The sequence below is a fragment of the Theileria parva genome, assembly GCF_000165365.1.
Source record: "Theileria parva strain Muguga chromosome 4 map unlocalized ctg_528, whole genome shotgun sequence".
Classification (NCBI taxonomy): domain Eukaryota; phylum Apicomplexa; class Aconoidasida; order Piroplasmida; family Theileriidae; genus Theileria; species Theileria parva.
In genome coordinates this window covers 1-17,691 of record NW_876247.1, presented here as the reverse complement: position 1 = coordinate 17,691, position 17,691 = coordinate 1, and the positions used below count along the sequence as shown (strand labels likewise).

The following is a 17,691-nucleotide window of genomic DNA, read 5'->3' as shown; positions in this document are numbered from 1 at the left end:
TTTTACTTCGTTTGCATCCTTTAGATACGAATTACATTCAGGTGTAAAATGTCATAAAATAGTAATTTATAATATGACTGCATGGGAAAAAACTGATAATGATCCAGGTTATCCTTTAGTGATTTATGTTACTAATAAATTAAGTGTTATAATTAATTTTGACATCTACACTAAAATTTTCAGAAGAAGACCTTCTAAATATAGAATGGTATTTAATAAAAAAACGTTAGGAAGACGTAAATACAAATAAATTAATTTTAACACATACAATATAATGTTATTGTATATAGCTTTATGTGATATATCTGATTAGCCAATTTTAAAAATCATTTAATATTACTAATATATAATTAATTTTATGAAATATTATTAATAAAACGAGTTGTTAATTTCAAGATCCCCATGGAGTAAAGCTCTAATAATAGTAGAATGTACAAAAATATTGTGTGTAATTTTATATTAATATTTATTATAATAAAATGTGTCAAATCACAAGACAATAATCCTGATCAACCAGCTGATGACGAAGAAGATGAGGACAATTTTGAAGTTTTAGATCTAGATAAAATAATTCAGCAACGACTTGATCGATTTGAGGATCCTCAATATCAACCTGAACCAACATATTATCAACCCCAACAATATCCAGTATATCAACCTCAACAGTATGATCAGTATCTACCACAACAATTTGGTCATTATCAACCTCAACAATATGATCATTATCAACCATATCAAACACAGACATCACAACCACAGAGTCAACAACAACAACATGATCATTATCAACCTTATGAACCTACAGCAGCACAACCCACTCAACCTCAAACTCAACCCCAACAATATCCAGGATATCAACCTGAATCATATACACCATACCAGACGCCTCAACAACAGGTAACTCAACCAGAACAGTATTATCAGCATTATGGACCTCCTAGCTACGATCCTTATCAACATATACCAACTTATCCACCTGGATATCAAACACAACCAATGGAACATTATGAACCTCAACCACAACCTCAATCAGAAACTTTAGAAGATGAGGAAGATTTCTATGTTACAGAACATGATCAACCATATCCACAACAGGAACCTCAACAACCACAACAACCAATTAAACCGCGAAAAAGAGCAAGAAAGAGAAAAGATCCTCAAGCGCCAGAAGAACAAGGTGATGAACAACCTAGAAAACGAAGAAGGCCAGTTAAAAAAACTATTGATATCAAATTTTATAAGAAGGATTCTGATGGAAAACTGGTAGAAATGATAAATGAAGATTATGAAGTTACATATGATGATCGAAATAAAACAAAATATTTATTTTATGCAGATCTTGAGCAGATAGAATGTGACAATCAAATTATCTACCTCCATGAAGATGGAACTCCATATTGTTCATCATTAACTTATAGTAAAAAAACTAAGATTGTTGTCATTACTAATATTCAAGGATTTATATTAATTAAGAGAATTAAAGGAGAATGGACAACAACTGAAGAAAAGATTCCAGAGTATGTAAAATTCTATACAGAAGATTCCGAAGGCAAAGAAATTTTACTAACTAAAGAACATTACAAAGTTACTTTTACTTCACATGCATCCTTTAGATACGAATTACACCCAGGTGTAAAATGTACAAAGATAAAAGCTGATAATATGACTGCATGGGAAAAAACTGATAATGATGCAGAATTTCCTATAGTGATTTATGTTACTAATAAATTAAGTCTTATAATCAATTTTGACAGCTACACTAAAATGTTCGAAAGAAGACCTCATAGATATAGAATTCTATATAATAAAAAAACTTTAGGAAGACGCAAATACAAATAAATTAATTTTAACACATACAATATAATGTTATTGTATATAGCTTTATGTTATATATCTGATTGAACAATTTTATAAATCATTTAATATGATTAATTTATTAAAAATCATTTAATATTACTAATATATAATAATTTTATGAAATATTATTAATAAAACGAGTTGTTAATTTACAAATCCCCCATGGAAAATTTTTTATAAAAGTCTATTAACATGAGATGTGTAACATACAAATGTGTATTAATATTTATTATAATAAAATGTGTCAAATCACAAGACAATAATCCTGATCAGCCTGCTGATGAAGAGGATGAGGAGGACAACTTTGAAGTTTTAGACCTAGATAAAATCATTCAACAACGACTTGATCGTTTTGAGGATCCTCAATATCAACCTCAACCAGAACCTCAGTATCAACCTGAACCAGATCAATATCAACAAGTATTACAGTATCAACCTGAGACAACATATTATCAACAAGAATTATCAGTATATCAACCTCAACAGTATGATCAGTATCAACCTCAACATTATCAATCGTATCAAGCACCAACTCATCCTACAGGTCAACAATATGTTGGTTATCAATATTATGAACAATCAGGAGTTAGTCAACCAGGTCAATATTATATACCTCCAGTAACTCAACCTACTCAACAACCAAGTTATCAAAATTACTACCCTGGGTATCCTCCACATCAACCATCCTATCAACATCAGTATTACGAACCTCCAGTAACTCAACCTGCTCAACAACCAAGTTATCAGTATTATTTACCACCACCGACTCAACCACAACAACCACAGTATCAGTATTATCAACCTACTACTACTCAAACAGAAGTAACTCAGCCCCCTCATACACAACCACAAACAATAGAAGACTATGATAATTTTTATGTGACAGAACAAGATCAACCACAACAAGTACCTACTGCAGCTGATACTGGATTTACATATGGACCAACTCAACCTACACAACCAACTCCAATACCACCTACACAACATGTACCACCAACTACTCAAGAACCTACTCAACAGTCAATTAAACCACAAAAGAAACCAAGAAAAAGAAAAAGAACTCAAACTACAAGTGGAGATGAAGAAGAAGAAAAACAAGAACGAATACCTAAAAGAAGAAGGTGTAGGCAAATTGGAAAAACTAAAAACATCAAATTTTATAAAAGAAATAATTTGGGAAATCTGGAAGAAATGAATGTTAACGATTATCTTATTACATTTAGTGATAAAAAGAGAAAAGATTATGAGTTCATTGCAGAACTTGAGCAGCTACATTGTAAAAATGAGGTTATCTACGAACATATAGATGGAACGCCATATTGTTCATTATTAAGTCAAAGCAGAGAAACTAATGTTTTTGCACTTACCAATAGTCAAGGATTTACATTAATTAGGAAAACTAAAGGAGGATGGACAAAAAATGATTATAAAATTCCAGAAAATATAAAACTACTCACACAAGATTCTTTAGGCAATGAAGTTATAATAACTGCTGATCAATATAGTATTCATTTTACTTCAAACGGATCTTTTAGATATGTATTGCTCACAGGTGTAAAATGCTGTAAAATTATAGTTGAGGGTCTGATTGCATGGGAAAAAACTGATGAGGATGATGCACATCCCACAATTATTTATTTATCAGAACAATTGACTGTTACAGTTAAGTTTGAAAAATATACTAAGATGTTCGAAAGAAGGACTAAGTACTATAAACTCACAGATATGAGACTAAACGTTAGGAAACCTAAATATATCTAAATTAATTTTAACAGATACAATATGTTATTGTATAAATATTTTTGATGTGTTGAAACTGGTTAAGTATTTTTAAATTTCAGGATATATTAAACATTTAAATGAATGACTTTAATTTAATAAAATTTATTATATTTTTAATTTATAATAATTTTATATCACATATTATTTACTTTGAATATTTTTAGGATCCCCCATGGAAAAAATTTTATAAAGCTATAATAACATGAGATGTGTGATATACAAATGTATATTAATATTTATAATAATAAAATATGTTAAATCACAAGACAATAATCCTGATCAGCCTGCTGATGATGAAGAAGAAGAAGATAACTTTGATGTTTTTGACCTAGATGAAATAATTGCGGAACGAATTGATCGTTTTGATGATCCTCAATACCAACCACAATATCAACAAATACAAGAATCTCAATATCAAGCCCAACCACAAACTCAGCCCCAACCACAAACTCAACCCCAGTACTATGATCTTGATCAAGGAGAATCATATCAATATCCACAAGAACCAACATATTATGGACCTCCACAAACAGTAACTCAACAACCAGAATCATTTCAATATCAACCTCAACAATATGGTCAATTTCCATCACAACAACAACAAGTACAATATGTACAGGAATTATTAGAAGCTGAACAATACGGACAATATCAACCTCAGCCTCAACCTCAGCCTCCACAAACCATTCCATATCAACCATATCAAGCACCTCAACCTCAATCATATGGACCGTATCAACATTATGGACCCGCACAACAACAAATATCACAATATTACTATTATGGACCTGAATCTACAGATCCTTATGGATATCAACCGCCATATGGAACACAGACTTTTTATGATACAGTTCAACAACCAATAACTGGAACTCAACAACAGGTAACTCAACCAGAACAGTATTATCAGCATTATGGACCTCCTAGCTACGATCCTTATCAACATATACCAACTTATCCACCTGGATATCAAACACAACCAATGGAACATTATGAACCTCAACCACAACCTCAATCAGAAACTTTAGAAGATGAGGAAGATTTCTATGTTACAGAACATGATCAACCATATCCACAACAGGAACCTCAACAACCACAACAACCAATTAAACCGCGAAAAAGAGCAAGAAAGAGAAAAGATCCTCAAGCGCCAGAAGAACAAGGTGATGAACAACCTAGAAAACGAAGAAGGCCAGTTAAAAAAACTATTGATATCAAATTTTATAAGAAGGATTCTGATGGAAAACTGGTAGAAATGATAAATGAAGACTATAAAGTTACATATGATGATCGAAATAAAACAAAATATGATTTTATTTTAGATCTTGAGCGGATAGAATATGAGGATCAAATTATTTATGAGAATAAAAAGGGAGCTCCATATTGTTCATCATTAACTTATAGTAAAAAAACTAAGATTGTTGTCATGACATTCAGTGACGTATTTCTATTAATTAAAAAAACTAAAGAATCATGGAAAACAATTTCAGAAACGACTCCAGACTATGTAAAATTCTATACAGAAGATTCCGAAGGCAAAGAAATTTTACTAACTAAAGAACATTACAAAGTTACTTTTACTTCACATGCATCCTTTAGATACGAATTACACCCAGGTGTAAAATGTACAAAGATAAAAGCTGATAATATGACTGCATGGGAAAAAACTGATAATGATGCAGAATTTCCTATAGTGATTTATGTTACTAATAAATTAAGTCTTATAATCAATTTTGACAGCTACACTAAAATGTTCGAAAGAAGACCTCATAGATATAGAATTCTATATAATAAAAAAACTTTAGGAAGACGCAAATACAAATAAATTAATTTTAACACATACAATATAATGTTATTGTATATAGCTTTATGTTATATATCTGATTGAACAATTTTATAAATCATTTAATATGATTAATTTATTAAAAATCATTTAATATTACTAATATATAATAATTTTATGAAATATTATTAATAAAACGAGTTGTTAATTACAAATCCCCCATGGAAAATTTTTTATAAAAGTCTATTAACATGAGATGTGTAACATACAAATGTGTATTAATATTTATTATAATAAAATGTGTCAAATCACAAGACAATAATCCTGATCAGCCTGCTGATGAAGAGGATGAGGAGGACAACTTTGAAGTTTTAGACCTAGATAAAATCATTCAACAACGACTTGATCGTTTTGAGGATCCTCAATATCAACCTCAACCAGAACCTCAGTATCAACCTGAACCAGATCAATATCAACAAGTATTACAGTATCAACCTGAGACAACATATTATCAACAAGAATTATCAGTATATCAACCTCAACAGTATGATCAGTATCAACCTCAACATTATCAATCGTATCAAGCACCAACTCATCCTACAGGTCAACAATATGTTGGTTATCAATATTATGAACAATCAGGAGTTAGTCAACCAGGTCAATATTATATACCTCCAGTAACTCAACCTACTCAACAACCAAGTTATCAAAATTACTACCCTGGGTATCCTCCACATCAACCATCCTATCAACATCAGTATTACGAACCTCCAGTAACTCAACCTGCTCAACAACAACAGTATTATCAACCTAGTCAACCTACTCAGACTCAGCCTCAACTACCACAACCACAGTATGAGTATTATGAACCTACTACTACTCAAACTCAACAACCAGAACAGTATTATGATCCTAGTCATCCTACCCAACAACAACATTATTATGAACCTCCTCATACTCAAACAGAAGTAACTCAGCCTCAGTCACCTCAAACTCAATCAGAAACTTTAGAAGAGGATGATAATTTCCATGTTACAGAACATGATCATCCATATGCACAAAAAGAACCTGAACCTAGTAAGGAACAATCTCAACAACCAGTACAACCACAAAAACAAAAAAAAGAAACCGAAGAAACCAAAACGAGCTAGATCTCCAAGTGAAGATCAATCAGAAAAACAAGGTGATGAACAACCTATTAAAAGAAGAGGACCGAATAAACCTAAAGTATATAATGAAATTAAATTTTGTAAAATTGATTCTGATGGAAATCTTGTAAAAATGACAAATGAAGATTATGAAGTTACATATGATGATCGAAATAAAACAAAATATTTATTTTATGCAGATCTTGAGCAGATAGAATGTGACAATCAAATTATCTACCTCCATGAAGATGGAACTCCATATTGTTCATCATTAACTTATAGTAAAAAAACTAAGATTGTTGTCATTACTAATATTCAAGGATTTATATTAATTAAGAGAATTAAAGGAGAATGGACAACAACTGAAGAAAAGATTCCAGAGTATGTAAAATTCTATACAGAAGATTCCGAAGGCAAAGAAATTTTACTAACTAAAGAACATTACAAAGTTACTTTTACTTCACATGCATCCTTTAGATACGAATTACACCCAGGTGTAAAATGTACAAAGATAAAAGCTGATAATATGACTGCATGGGAAAAAACTGATAATGATGCAGAATTTCCTATAGTGATTTATGTTACTAATAAATTAAGTCTTATAATCAATTTTGACAGCTACACTAAAATGTTCGAAAGAAGACCTCATAGATATAGAATTCTATATAATAAAAAAACTTTAGGAAGACGCAAATACAAATAAATTAATTTTAACACATACAATATAATGTTATTGTATATAGCTTTATGTTATATATCTGATTAACCAATTTTATAAATCATTTAATATGATTAATTTATTAAAAATCATTTAATATTACTAATATATAATAATTTTATGAAATATTATTAATAAAACGAGTTGTTAATTACAAATCCCCCATGGAAAATTTTTTATAAAAGTCTATTAACATGAGATGTGTAACATACAAATGTGTATTAATATTTATTATAATAAAATGTGTCAAATCACAAGACAATAATCCTGATCAGCCTGCTGATGAAGAGGATGAGGAGGACAACTTTGAAGTTTTAGACCTAGATAAAATCATTCAACAACGACTTGATCGTTTTGAGGATCCTCAATACCTACCACAATATCAACAATTACAAGAATCTCAATATCCAACCCAACCTCAAATTCAACCCCAACAATATGATCTTGATCAATCTTATGATCAGCATCAACCAGAATTATTAGGATATCAACCTCAACAATATCCAGGATATCAAACTGAATCATTTCAATATCAACCAGAAACATCAGGATACCATCCTCAACAATATGCTCCGTACCAGTCATATGAACTTCAGACACAAACTCAACAACAGCAATATTATCAGCCGCCACCTACTCAACCAACTCCTCAGGTACCTCAACTAACCCAGGAATCTCAATATCAGTATTATGGAACTGAAACCCAAGATCCTTATGTATATCAACAGCCATATGGAACACAGACTCTTTGTGATATTGGTCATCAACCAATAACTGAAACTCAACCTCAGATTCAGCCAGCTTATCAGCATTATATACCGGTAACTCAACCATCAATACCATTGACTCAACCAAGTTATCCATATTATCAACATTATGTATTAACACCAACTTTTCAACAAACTCAAGCAGGTTATCAATTATATGAACCGACGCAAACTCAAAGTATTCAAGAATCTCAACCACAACCTCAGCCTCAATTTCAACAACTATCACACTATGTACCAGAATTAGTTGAAACTCAACAGCCAACAGGACCATTAGAACCTGAAGTTATACAAGTTCAACAGATTGATGATGAGGAAACAGAGAAAGAGAGACAACAGACAGCTCAGTCGTTGGATAAAATAAAAAGTAAGATGGATTATGATCAACAGACTCAAGAACCAAGAAAAAAAAGAAAAAAAAGTCGATCTCCAAGTCCAGTTCCATCAGATGAACCAAGCGAGTCTGGAGATGAAGAAGAAGAACCAGTTAAACGAAAAGAGCCCAAACCACGAAGAAAATATAATTTAATCAAATTTTATAAAAGAAGTTATTCGGGAAATATTTTAGAAATGACAAATGAAGACTACCTTATTATAGTTAGCGATGGAAATAAAAAAATATATAAATTCAGAGCAGATCTTGAGCAGCTAGAATGTGGCGGGGAAATAGTCTACGAACATACAAGTGGAACACCTTATTGTTTATTATTAAGCCATAGTTTAAGAACTGATATTTTTATACTGACCAGCAGTGATGGATTTACGTTAGTTAAGAAAACTAAAGGGGAATGGAGAAGAACTGATGCTCCGATCCCAGATCATATAAAACTATTCACACAAAATAAGGAAGGCGATTATGTTTTAATGACCAATAAAGATTACAATATTGATTTTACATCAATGGGATCCTTTAGATACGAATTTTTTCATGGTGTAAAATGTACTAAAATTGTAGTTACTGATACGGTTGCATGGGAAAAAACTGATGATGATGGTTATCCTTTAGAGATTTATGTTACACCAAAAATGCGTGTTATAGTTAACTTTGAGGGATATAGTAAAGTGTTAGGAATCAAAAATGATAAATATATACTGTATTTTAGGAGAAAATTTTCAGGAAGATCTAAATATTCCTAAATTAATTTTAACAAATACAATATGCTATTGTAAAAGCAATTTTGAATTATATATTAATTTATTAAAATTTACATATATTGTTAGATGATAATATATTTTATATATCAGTGTATTATATATTTCAATAATTTTTAGATCCCCCATGGGATAAGACTTTATAAATAAATAATGAACAAATGTCCAATATATAATTATATACTAGTATTCATCATTTTAGGATATGTCGAGTGTGGTGATTATCTAATCAACACACATGAAAATGTTGGAGATGAAATTTCAGATGAAGAAGAAGCTAATTTTGAAGTAACTGAAGCCAGTTAACAAAATCAAAATCAAACACCAGAACAACAAACTACACATTACGGACTTCAACCGATAGCTCCAGTACAGTACTATGGGCCACCTATAGAACAACATGTACCGACACAGTACTATGGATATACTCCCCATTACACACCAGTAGAACCTATTCAACCAGTACTCATACAACAAATTCCTATTGTTGTATCCCAACCCCAATATTATCAATTACCACCTTACCAACCATACCGGACTCAAACTTTACAGTATGGTCCATATCAACAATATTATCCTGAATATCCACCTACACACTATCAATCAGATATACAATCATACCAACAATACCAACAATATGAACAACCACAAACTATACCAGTGGAACCCCTACAAACAGAAATTCAATACTCCCATCAATTTCCAACTCCGCAATCCTACGTACCAAAACCTCAGCATGTGGATCCTTTACCAATTAAACAATTACAACCAGAAAGTGTTCCAGTTCAATTGGGATCTGATTATGAAGAACATTTTGAACCTATTAGAGGATTACTGAAGATCAAATTTTTGAAGAGAAATGATGAGGGAAAGTTAATTGAAATGACTGGTGATGACTTTAGAGAGGCAGGGAACGATGCAGAGACATTCATAGGCCAAAAAGAACATACTCGTCATTATTAACGTATTTTAAAGGAAGGAACAGTTTTACCATTATTCGTAAAAATGCATTTCTATTAATCAAATTAGTTGATGGTAAATGGACAACAATTTCCAGGAGAATCCCGGATTATATTAAATTTTACACACAAGATGATGATGGTAGGGATGTTTTAATAACTGAAGAGCATTATGATATTGGTCTTACTGGTGATGGAACATTGAAATATGTCTTTTTACCAAATTTACATTGTACTAGAGTTGAATATAATGATATGCTTAGTTGGAAAAAGAGTTCTAAAGATGATTATCTCTTGGCACCTTGTTTTACTTTTAAAAAAAAATATTATACTTCATTTTAAGGAATATTTTACTTTATATGAAATTAATTATAGTGGATACTATTATTCATTAAGAAGAACTATTTTTAGAATAACTGAAGATAATTAAATTTAAATAATACTTACCAAGCCCACATAAATCAATTAAAAACATCGTAAACCTAAATAAACAATATATTATATTTTTAATACATAAATACAAGTATATTAATATTCTATAATTATCCGTATTTATATATTTGAATATCATATTATGAGGGTACTAATGTCAACTTCAATATTTAACTACGACAATAAACTATGTTAAACAAATTAAATTAATATTGATTAACTCAATTATTCATTAACTTGAGTTCTAATGCAATTAACATGTTACGTTGTGAATATTTGTAATAATAATAGATATATCATGCATTCTGATATGATGTGTACAGAAATGATAATTTATTATTTTCTAGTAAAGTAGCAAGAATCGATAAATAATAATAGCACACTAATAAACTTTATAAAATTAATATAAATATAATATATTTTAGTATATTAGTATAATTTAGTGATCTTATTATTCAGATGACACCCTACTTTTATAATATTTTATAGATCTATATACACACGTCATATTTGAGCTAGTTAAACTTGATATAATCTCTCTCTAGTTTTTATCATCTGTTTATAAATGATCGTTGAAAAAATTATACAAAGGATATCACTTAAGAGATGCATGTGTTTCAAATATGGATTATATTCATATTGACAGTAGCAGAATATGTTCATTGTGGTGACAAACCGAATAACACAAATGGTACTATAGAAATTGATAGTCATGGGGAAGATGATAACTTTGATGTAACAGAACAGACTAGTGATCAACCCACCCAAGAACCTGAAGAACAACCATATCCTTTAGGACCAACACAACCCACACAACAACCATTTGTTTTAGAACCGGAACAAACAGAACCTCTCGATTTATCTATGAAACCTGCTCAACCACAACCTGTACATCCACAACCTAGACTGCCAATACAGCCAATACAATATCCATTGCCAATACATCCTCAAGCTAGTCAACCTGGTTTCCCAGTTCAACCTGGTTATCCAGTTCGACCAATACCACGTTATCCACCTGGATATCCTCCTTACCCACCTTATCCATATCCACCTTACCCACCTTATCCATATCCACCTTACCCACCGTATGGTCCTTATCCTCCTTATTCACCGTATGATCCTTATCCTCCTTATTCACCATATGTACCACCAACACAACCAATACCACCAAGGCCTACACATTATGTACCACCTCCACAACAGTCAATTGAACAACCAATAGAACAACCTCAGCCAATTGATCAACCAACAGAACAACCTCAGCCGATTGATCAACCAGCAGAAGAAACTGAACCAATTGATCAACCAATAGAACAACCTGAACCAATTGATCAACCTATGCCGGTAGATATTATTGAACCTAGTGAGACTCAAGAAAATGTTATTGAAAAGAAAACTCGGGTAAAGTGTAAGATAATTAAATTAATGAAGAGGAATGAAGGAGGAAAATTGATTCCAATGACAAAAAAAGACTTCAAAAAAGTAAGTTATCATATAACCAAAGTGAAATTTGAACTCTTTGCAAATCTTGAGCAACTAATTTGTGACGGTGAGTTGGCTTATGAACATACACCTGGAAAGCCTTACGCATCATCATTAATTCAAAATAGACAATTTAAGGAATTTTTCATTCGAATTAAAGATATATTAACTATAGTTAGACACATTAACAACAAATGGAAAATAAGTGACCATAAAATTCCGTTTTGCTTTCAACTTTTCACCAAAGATTCGGAGGGAAAAGAAGTTTTAATAACCGAAGAGAATATTGATGTCGAATTAAGCTCATTTGAATGTTTTAAATACATGTTCAATACAGGTGTTAGGTGTCATAAGGTTGTAGTCAAGGATAAATTAGTTTGGGAAAAAAAGGAAGATGAAAGTGAATATCCCGAGGCAATGGTAGTAACAAAGAAAGGAAGAGTTTCATTGTCCTTCGAAGAACAAATTGTTATATTTATAGAAAAAGCTGACTGTTATGAACAGGTAGAAACCAAACATAAAAGACCCAGTAAAAAAAAGTAATATAACATTTGTAATATATTTAATATACATAAACACAAGTGTACTAATAATTCATACCTATATATTTTTAGTATTATATTACGAGTGTGGTGAATGTTAACTTCAGTTACTGTTTTTACCCATAAGATAGTTTACATTCAGAGAATATATTACGTTTTAATATCTCAATTATAAATTCATTTGATTTTTATTCTTAACACGTTATATTATGAATTTTTTAATAATAAAAGATATATTAACTATTCAAATTTATATATACACAGGATAATTTATTATTTTCTAGTAAAGTAGCAAGAATCGATAAATAATAATAGTACACTAATAAACTTTATAAAATTAATATAAATATAATAAATTTTAGTAGCTTAATGTAATTTAGTGATCTTAATATTAGATTTAATACCCTACTTTTAATATTTTATAGATCTATATACACATATAAGATTTGAGCTAATTTAATTTGAAATATCCATTGGATATCTTTTATAATTTGTTTCTAAATGATATTTAATAAAATTGTACAAAGGATATTAATTATCAGATGCATGTGTTACAAATATGGATTATATTCATATTCGCAGTAGCAGAATATGTTAAATGTGGTGATAATCCGAATAACACACATGGYACTATAGAAAATGATAGTGATGAAGAAGATGATAACTTTGATGTAACTGAACCATCTAACGATGTTATTCCACAACCTTCTAGTGAAGTAAGTGAAGAAGAAGAAATTCAATTACAATTATCAGAACCTGAAGAACAACCATATCCTTTAGGACCACCACAACCCATACATCAGCCTTTTACTATAGAAGAAGAACAAGCAGAACCTCTCGATTTATCRATACAACCAGTACAACCAATACAGCCACAACCAGTACAACCAATACAGCCACAACAAATTTATCCGCAACCAACACAACCTGCACATCCTCCTCAACAAATACAGCCWCCAKTACCATTACAACCWCAATTTCCTCAACAAATACAACCTGGTTAYCCAATTCGACCAATAGCACTTTATCCAAGGCCACCAACACAACCAATACAACCAACACAACCAATTCAACCACCACTACCATTACGACCTGGTCACCCTGCTCGACCAATACCACGATATCCACAAGTTTCTGGATATTCACCATATCATCCCTATGCAAGGCCGCCATCACCAGTACAACCAATACCTCCACCGCCAACTCATTATGTACCTCCAACTCAGCCTCAGCCTCAAGTGTCACAACCACAGTTTCAGTATTACGGACCGCCAACACATTATATACCTCGAACTCAGCCAGTACAACCAACACCTGCAGAACCAACACATTATATATCTCCAAGACAACCAGCACCTCAATTTCAACAACCAGTACAATATTATATACCTCCACCTACAGAATATATACCTCCACCAACATATTATGTACCTCCACCAATGCAACCAGCACCGGCGGCTCCTAGTCAACCTACTGATACTCAAGAAAAGGTAACCACAAAAAGAATAGTTAAAAAGTGTAAAATAATTAATTTTATGAAGAAGGATTCTGGAGGTAAATTGATTCCAATGACAAGAAAAGACTACATAAGAATATATAAGGATTCAGCAAAAGCAAAATTTAAACTATTTGCAAATCTTGAGCAGATACTCTGTGACGGTGAGCTGGCTTATGAACATAAGTATGGAGAACCTTACGCCTCAACAGTAACCCAAAATATTCGATTGATGGAATTTATCGTTAGATCTGGCGATAAATTAATTAAAGTTAAGCATTATGATAGGATATGGAAAAGATTTGAATATAATATTCCACTTTATTTTGAACTTTTTACTAAAGATGGAGAAGGAAACGACGTTATAATACCTGAGGACACTTTAGAAATTGATTTCGGTTACTATCGATCTATTAAATTTTTATTTATGGAAGGTACTAAATGTCATAAGATATTCGTTGAAAATAAATTGGTTTGGGAAAAAGGTGAAGATGAAGGTTATCCAGTTGGATTTGCTATTACCACTAAATCCAAATTTGTAATATTTTTCGAAAAAAGAATTGCTGTATATACAAAATTAATAGATTGTTATAAATTGTTATACAGCAAACCAAGAAGAAACTCTAAATATGAGTAATATTACACTTTTAATAAAAATAAATAATATAACATTTATAATATATTTTAATAACAAACATACAATTGTACCAATATTTTATTATTAATAACTATATATTATAAATAGTATACTATAAAAGTTTTAAATCAGAAACTCAACCACTGATTGTGAACCTCTTTTCCTTCATATTTTGTTCACTCATTCCACTTTCATTTCATCAACTAAACAATATTATTTAACCACTCATTTACACTTTCTAATCTCTTTAAACTTTATTACAACTTGTTATTCGTCAGTTATTCACTTTAAATCTGAGTTTTACTCTTAGTGGATTAGTTATCAATACTACTATACCATGTATACTACCATGTATATACACTCTGTATATTATACCCGGTATGGACAACATACTTAGTGATAATAACATTCCAGTGCATATTGCCTATTTAAGGATTTGTTTAGACATCAGAAACCTTAGCACATTTAGTAACTGCGACTTGGGATATCAGTTTCAGGGACTGTGTCGACCGGGTCCGACTAACTTTTGAGCCTCGACTGGCCATTTGGGTATATAAATTTTTGGTCAATTTTAGACACATTAACATTAATTTGGATTCCATTCCCCATTTGAAAACTTAGTTACACACATCATTTAATTTCTTTCACACACATTTATAATATGTTTATTTATTAACTTTAAACTATATAATAATGTTTTTACTTAAATTTAATACTATTATTCTTCAATTTCACTAACTGAAATCGTCACACACATGAATAAAACATCGAAACATTCCAAAATCATATAAAACTCAATCAACATGTTATCAGGATACTACTTAGGTCATGTACTGATGTTAACTAATGTCATTTGTCTGTCCACCATTTACTTCATCCAGGTATTGGTATTAATAAATAATTGTTTGAGGAATAACTCTCTTCAATTTGGTATTTTTAGTTCCATTCATAAGTCAGTTGTTGATTCAGAGGTTCCAGTAAGTAGTTAAAAGACGTAATAACTGACAGAATCCTAACTGTCCTAAACACCTAACTAAGGATGTCCTAACCATCTAACTGTCCTAACTGACCTAATCCTAATGGTCCTAATGACCTAATCACCTAACTGTCCTAATGTCCTAATACCTAATCCTTTGACCCTCAGATTCAGGGTTTCTGATTAATTTCATTCCAGTACTCTACTTTACTACCTCATAATTCTCACTGTCATTATTTTATCATTCTTATCCATTATCTTGAGTTAACTGTTTCAAGATAGTGTTTTAGATTTGAGTGTTTAGACAGTATCAAAGTAAGTTTTTAGATTAGTCATTTAGATAAAGTTTCATAGGTAAGTATTTTAACTAGATATTGTTATTAGTGTAATAATTTAGTAAGTTAAACATTATTATGAGTTTATTAACAGTTAGTTATTAGTCTTTACTTTACTGTTTCATACTAAGACATTAAATTTCCCCATGTTTTTAGAATTAACACCAGAGTTGAGTGTTATAAAAGTTAGTATTAGATAATTATTTAGTATTTATAGTTAGATTAGAGTTTTAGATTATTGTTTTACAATGTTCGAGTTTTATAAGTAGATTTTAGTAGTTTTATGTGTTAGATTAAGTTGTTTTACAGTATTGTTTTACTATAGTTGAATCTTATATGTTATAAGTTTCATTTTGAGCCTAGATTAGAGTGTTTTCAGTTGTTTTAGACCCTAGAGTTGAGGGTTTTACAGTTAGATTTAAGTAGTTTTTAGATTAACTGATTTAGATGTTAGTTTTGAGTATTTTTAAAGTGTTTTAGATTAGAGTTTTAGATGTTTTCAGTTGTTTTTAGTAGTCCTTTTTGAGTGTTTCAGATTATGTTTGAGTGTTTTTAAAGTATTGTTTTACTTGAGTTGGAGTGCTATTCAGTTATATTTAAGTGTTATTTTACTACTGTTTCAGTGATTTCAGTAGTTTTTAGTTGTTTTAGACTCTATAGTTGAGTGTTTTAGAGTAGACTAGTTTTCAAAGTATTGTTTTACTATGTTTGAGTGTTTTAAAACTTACTGTTAGATCCTTATTTAGTATTTTTCAAGAAGATTGGAGTCCTTATAGTGTTATAGAGTTACATTTAGACTCTAGAGTTGAGTATTTTAGATTAAGTTGTTTTCAAGTGTTAAATTAGAGTAGATTAGAGTGTTTTCAGTTTTTGTTAGAGTGTTTCAAGTGTGTTTAGTTGTTTTAACCTGTTTTAGACCCCTAACTTCGGGGTTTTCAAATTGGTATTATTTTAGAGTTTTGACCCCACATTAGATTAGTCTTTTTGACCCTCAAGTTAAGGGTTTGGTATTAGCCCCACAAGTATTTTAGATTCTTTAGGACATTAGGTTTTAGGGTTTAGGGTTTTAGGGTTTTAGGGTTTAGGGTTTTAGGGTTTAGGGTTTTAGGGTTTTAGGGTTTAGGGTTTTAGGGTTTAGGGTTTTAGGGTTTAGGGTTTTAGGGTTTTAGGTTTTTAGGGTTTAGGGTTTAGGTTTTAGGGTTTTAGGGTTTTAGGGTTTTTAGGGTTTAGGGTTTTAGGGTTTTAGGGTTTTAGGGTTTAGGGTTTTAGGGTTTAGGGTTTTAGGGTTTAGGGTTTAGGGTTTTAGGGTTTAGGGTTTTAGGGTTTAGGGTTTTAGGGTTTAGGGTTTAGGGTTTAGGGTTTAGGTTTTAGGGTTTTAGGGTTTAGGGTTTTAGGTTTTAGGGTTTAGGGTTTAGGGTTTAGGGTTTAGGGTTTTAGGGTTTTAGGGTTTTAGGGTTTAGGGTTTAGGGTTTTAGGGTTTTAGGGTTTTAGGGTTTTTAGGGTTTAGGGTTTAGGGTTTAGGGTTTTAGGGTTTAGGGTTTTAGGGTTTTAGGTTTTAGGGTTTCTAGGGTTTTAGGGTTTTTAGGGTTTTAGGGTTTTAGGGTTTAGGTTTTAGGGTTTTAGGGT

At 31.0% G+C, this 17,691-nt stretch overlaps 10 protein-coding genes across 10 annotated transcripts; 9 read left to right on the top strand and 1 right to left on the bottom strand.

Moving 5' to 3' along the window:
* Positions 1-429: 429 nt before the first annotated feature.
* TpMuguga_04g00007 (SVSP family protein) lies at positions 430-1,839 on the top strand (the record flags this gene model as incomplete). The annotated part of the gene is made up of 1 exon (XM_759476.1): positions 430-1,839. The coding sequence occupies one exon, from the start codon at positions 430-432 to the stop codon at positions 1,837-1,839; it is 1,410 nt and encodes a 469-aa protein (XP_764569.1).
* A 210-nt stretch (positions 1,840-2,049) lies between these two features.
* Positions 2,050-3,618, top strand: TpMuguga_04g00006 (SVSP family protein; the record flags this gene model as incomplete). The annotated part of the gene is made up of 1 exon (XM_759475.1): positions 2,050-3,618. One exon carries the CDS (start codon positions 2,050-2,052, stop codon positions 3,616-3,618), a length of 1,569 nt encoding a protein of 522 aa, XP_764568.1.
* Positions 3,619-3,841: 223 nt separating this feature from the next.
* TpMuguga_04g00005 (SVSP family protein) lies at positions 3,842-5,464 on the top strand (the record flags this gene model as incomplete). The annotated part of the gene is made up of 1 exon (XM_061305901.1): positions 3,842-5,464. The coding sequence occupies one exon, from the start codon at positions 3,842-3,844 to the stop codon at positions 5,462-5,464; it is 1,623 nt and encodes a 540-aa protein (XP_061161267.1).
* Positions 5,465-5,673: 209 nt separating this feature from the next.
* On the top strand, positions 5,674-6,573 carry TpMuguga_04g02015 (SVSP family protein; the record flags this gene model as incomplete). Its single annotated transcript, XM_061306115.1, has 1 exon — positions 5,674-6,573. The coding sequence occupies one exon, from the start codon at positions 5,674-5,676 to the stop codon at positions 6,571-6,573; it is 900 nt and encodes a 299-aa protein (XP_061161811.1).
* Positions 6,574-6,703: 130 nt separating this feature from the next.
* TpMuguga_04g02005 (SVSP family protein) lies at positions 6,704-7,273 on the top strand (the record flags this gene model as incomplete). Its single annotated transcript, XM_061306113.1, has 1 exon — positions 6,704-7,273. The coding sequence occupies one exon, from the start codon at positions 6,704-6,706 to the stop codon at positions 7,271-7,273; it is 570 nt and encodes a 189-aa protein (XP_061161810.1).
* Positions 7,274-7,482: 209 nt separating this feature from the next.
* Positions 7,483-9,192, top strand: TpMuguga_04g00003 (SVSP family protein; the record flags this gene model as incomplete). Its single annotated transcript, XM_759472.1, has 2 exons — positions 7,483-8,986; positions 9,011-9,192. 2 exons carry the CDS (start codon positions 7,483-7,485, stop codon positions 9,190-9,192), a joined length of 1,686 nt encoding a protein of 561 aa, XP_764565.1.
* A 178-nt stretch (positions 9,193-9,370) lies between these two features.
* Positions 9,371-10,541, top strand: TpMuguga_04g02010 (uncharacterized protein). The gene has a single exon (XM_061306114.1). It carries the CDS (start codon positions 9,761-9,763, stop codon positions 10,043-10,045), a length of 285 nt encoding a protein of 94 aa, XP_061161809.1. The 5' UTR covers positions 9,371-9,760; the 3' UTR covers positions 10,046-10,541.
* On the bottom strand, positions 9,456-11,007 carry TpMuguga_04g02000 (putative integral membrane protein). The gene is made up of 3 exons (XM_061306112.1): positions 10,864-11,007; positions 10,614-10,648; positions 9,456-10,443 (listed from the first exon to the last, which is right to left on the bottom strand). Exons 1-3 carry the CDS (start codon positions 10,896-10,898, stop codon positions 10,337-10,339), a joined length of 177 nt encoding a protein of 58 aa, XP_061161808.1. The 5' UTR covers positions 10,899-11,007; the 3' UTR covers positions 9,456-10,336.
* A 61-nt stretch (positions 11,008-11,068) lies between these two features.
* On the top strand, positions 11,069-12,662 carry TpMuguga_04g00002 (SVSP family protein). The gene has a single exon (XM_759471.2). It carries the CDS (start codon positions 11,205-11,207, stop codon positions 12,621-12,623), a length of 1,419 nt encoding a protein of 472 aa, XP_764564.1. The 5' UTR covers positions 11,069-11,204; the 3' UTR covers positions 12,624-12,662.
* A 502-nt stretch (positions 12,663-13,164) lies between these two features.
* TpMuguga_04g00001 (uncharacterized protein) lies at positions 13,165-14,754 on the top strand (the record flags this gene model as incomplete). Its single annotated transcript, XM_759470.1, has 1 exon — positions 13,165-14,754. One exon carries the CDS (start codon positions 13,165-13,167, stop codon positions 14,752-14,754), a length of 1,590 nt encoding a protein of 529 aa, XP_764563.1.
* Between the last annotated feature and the right edge of the window lie 2,937 nt (positions 14,755-17,691).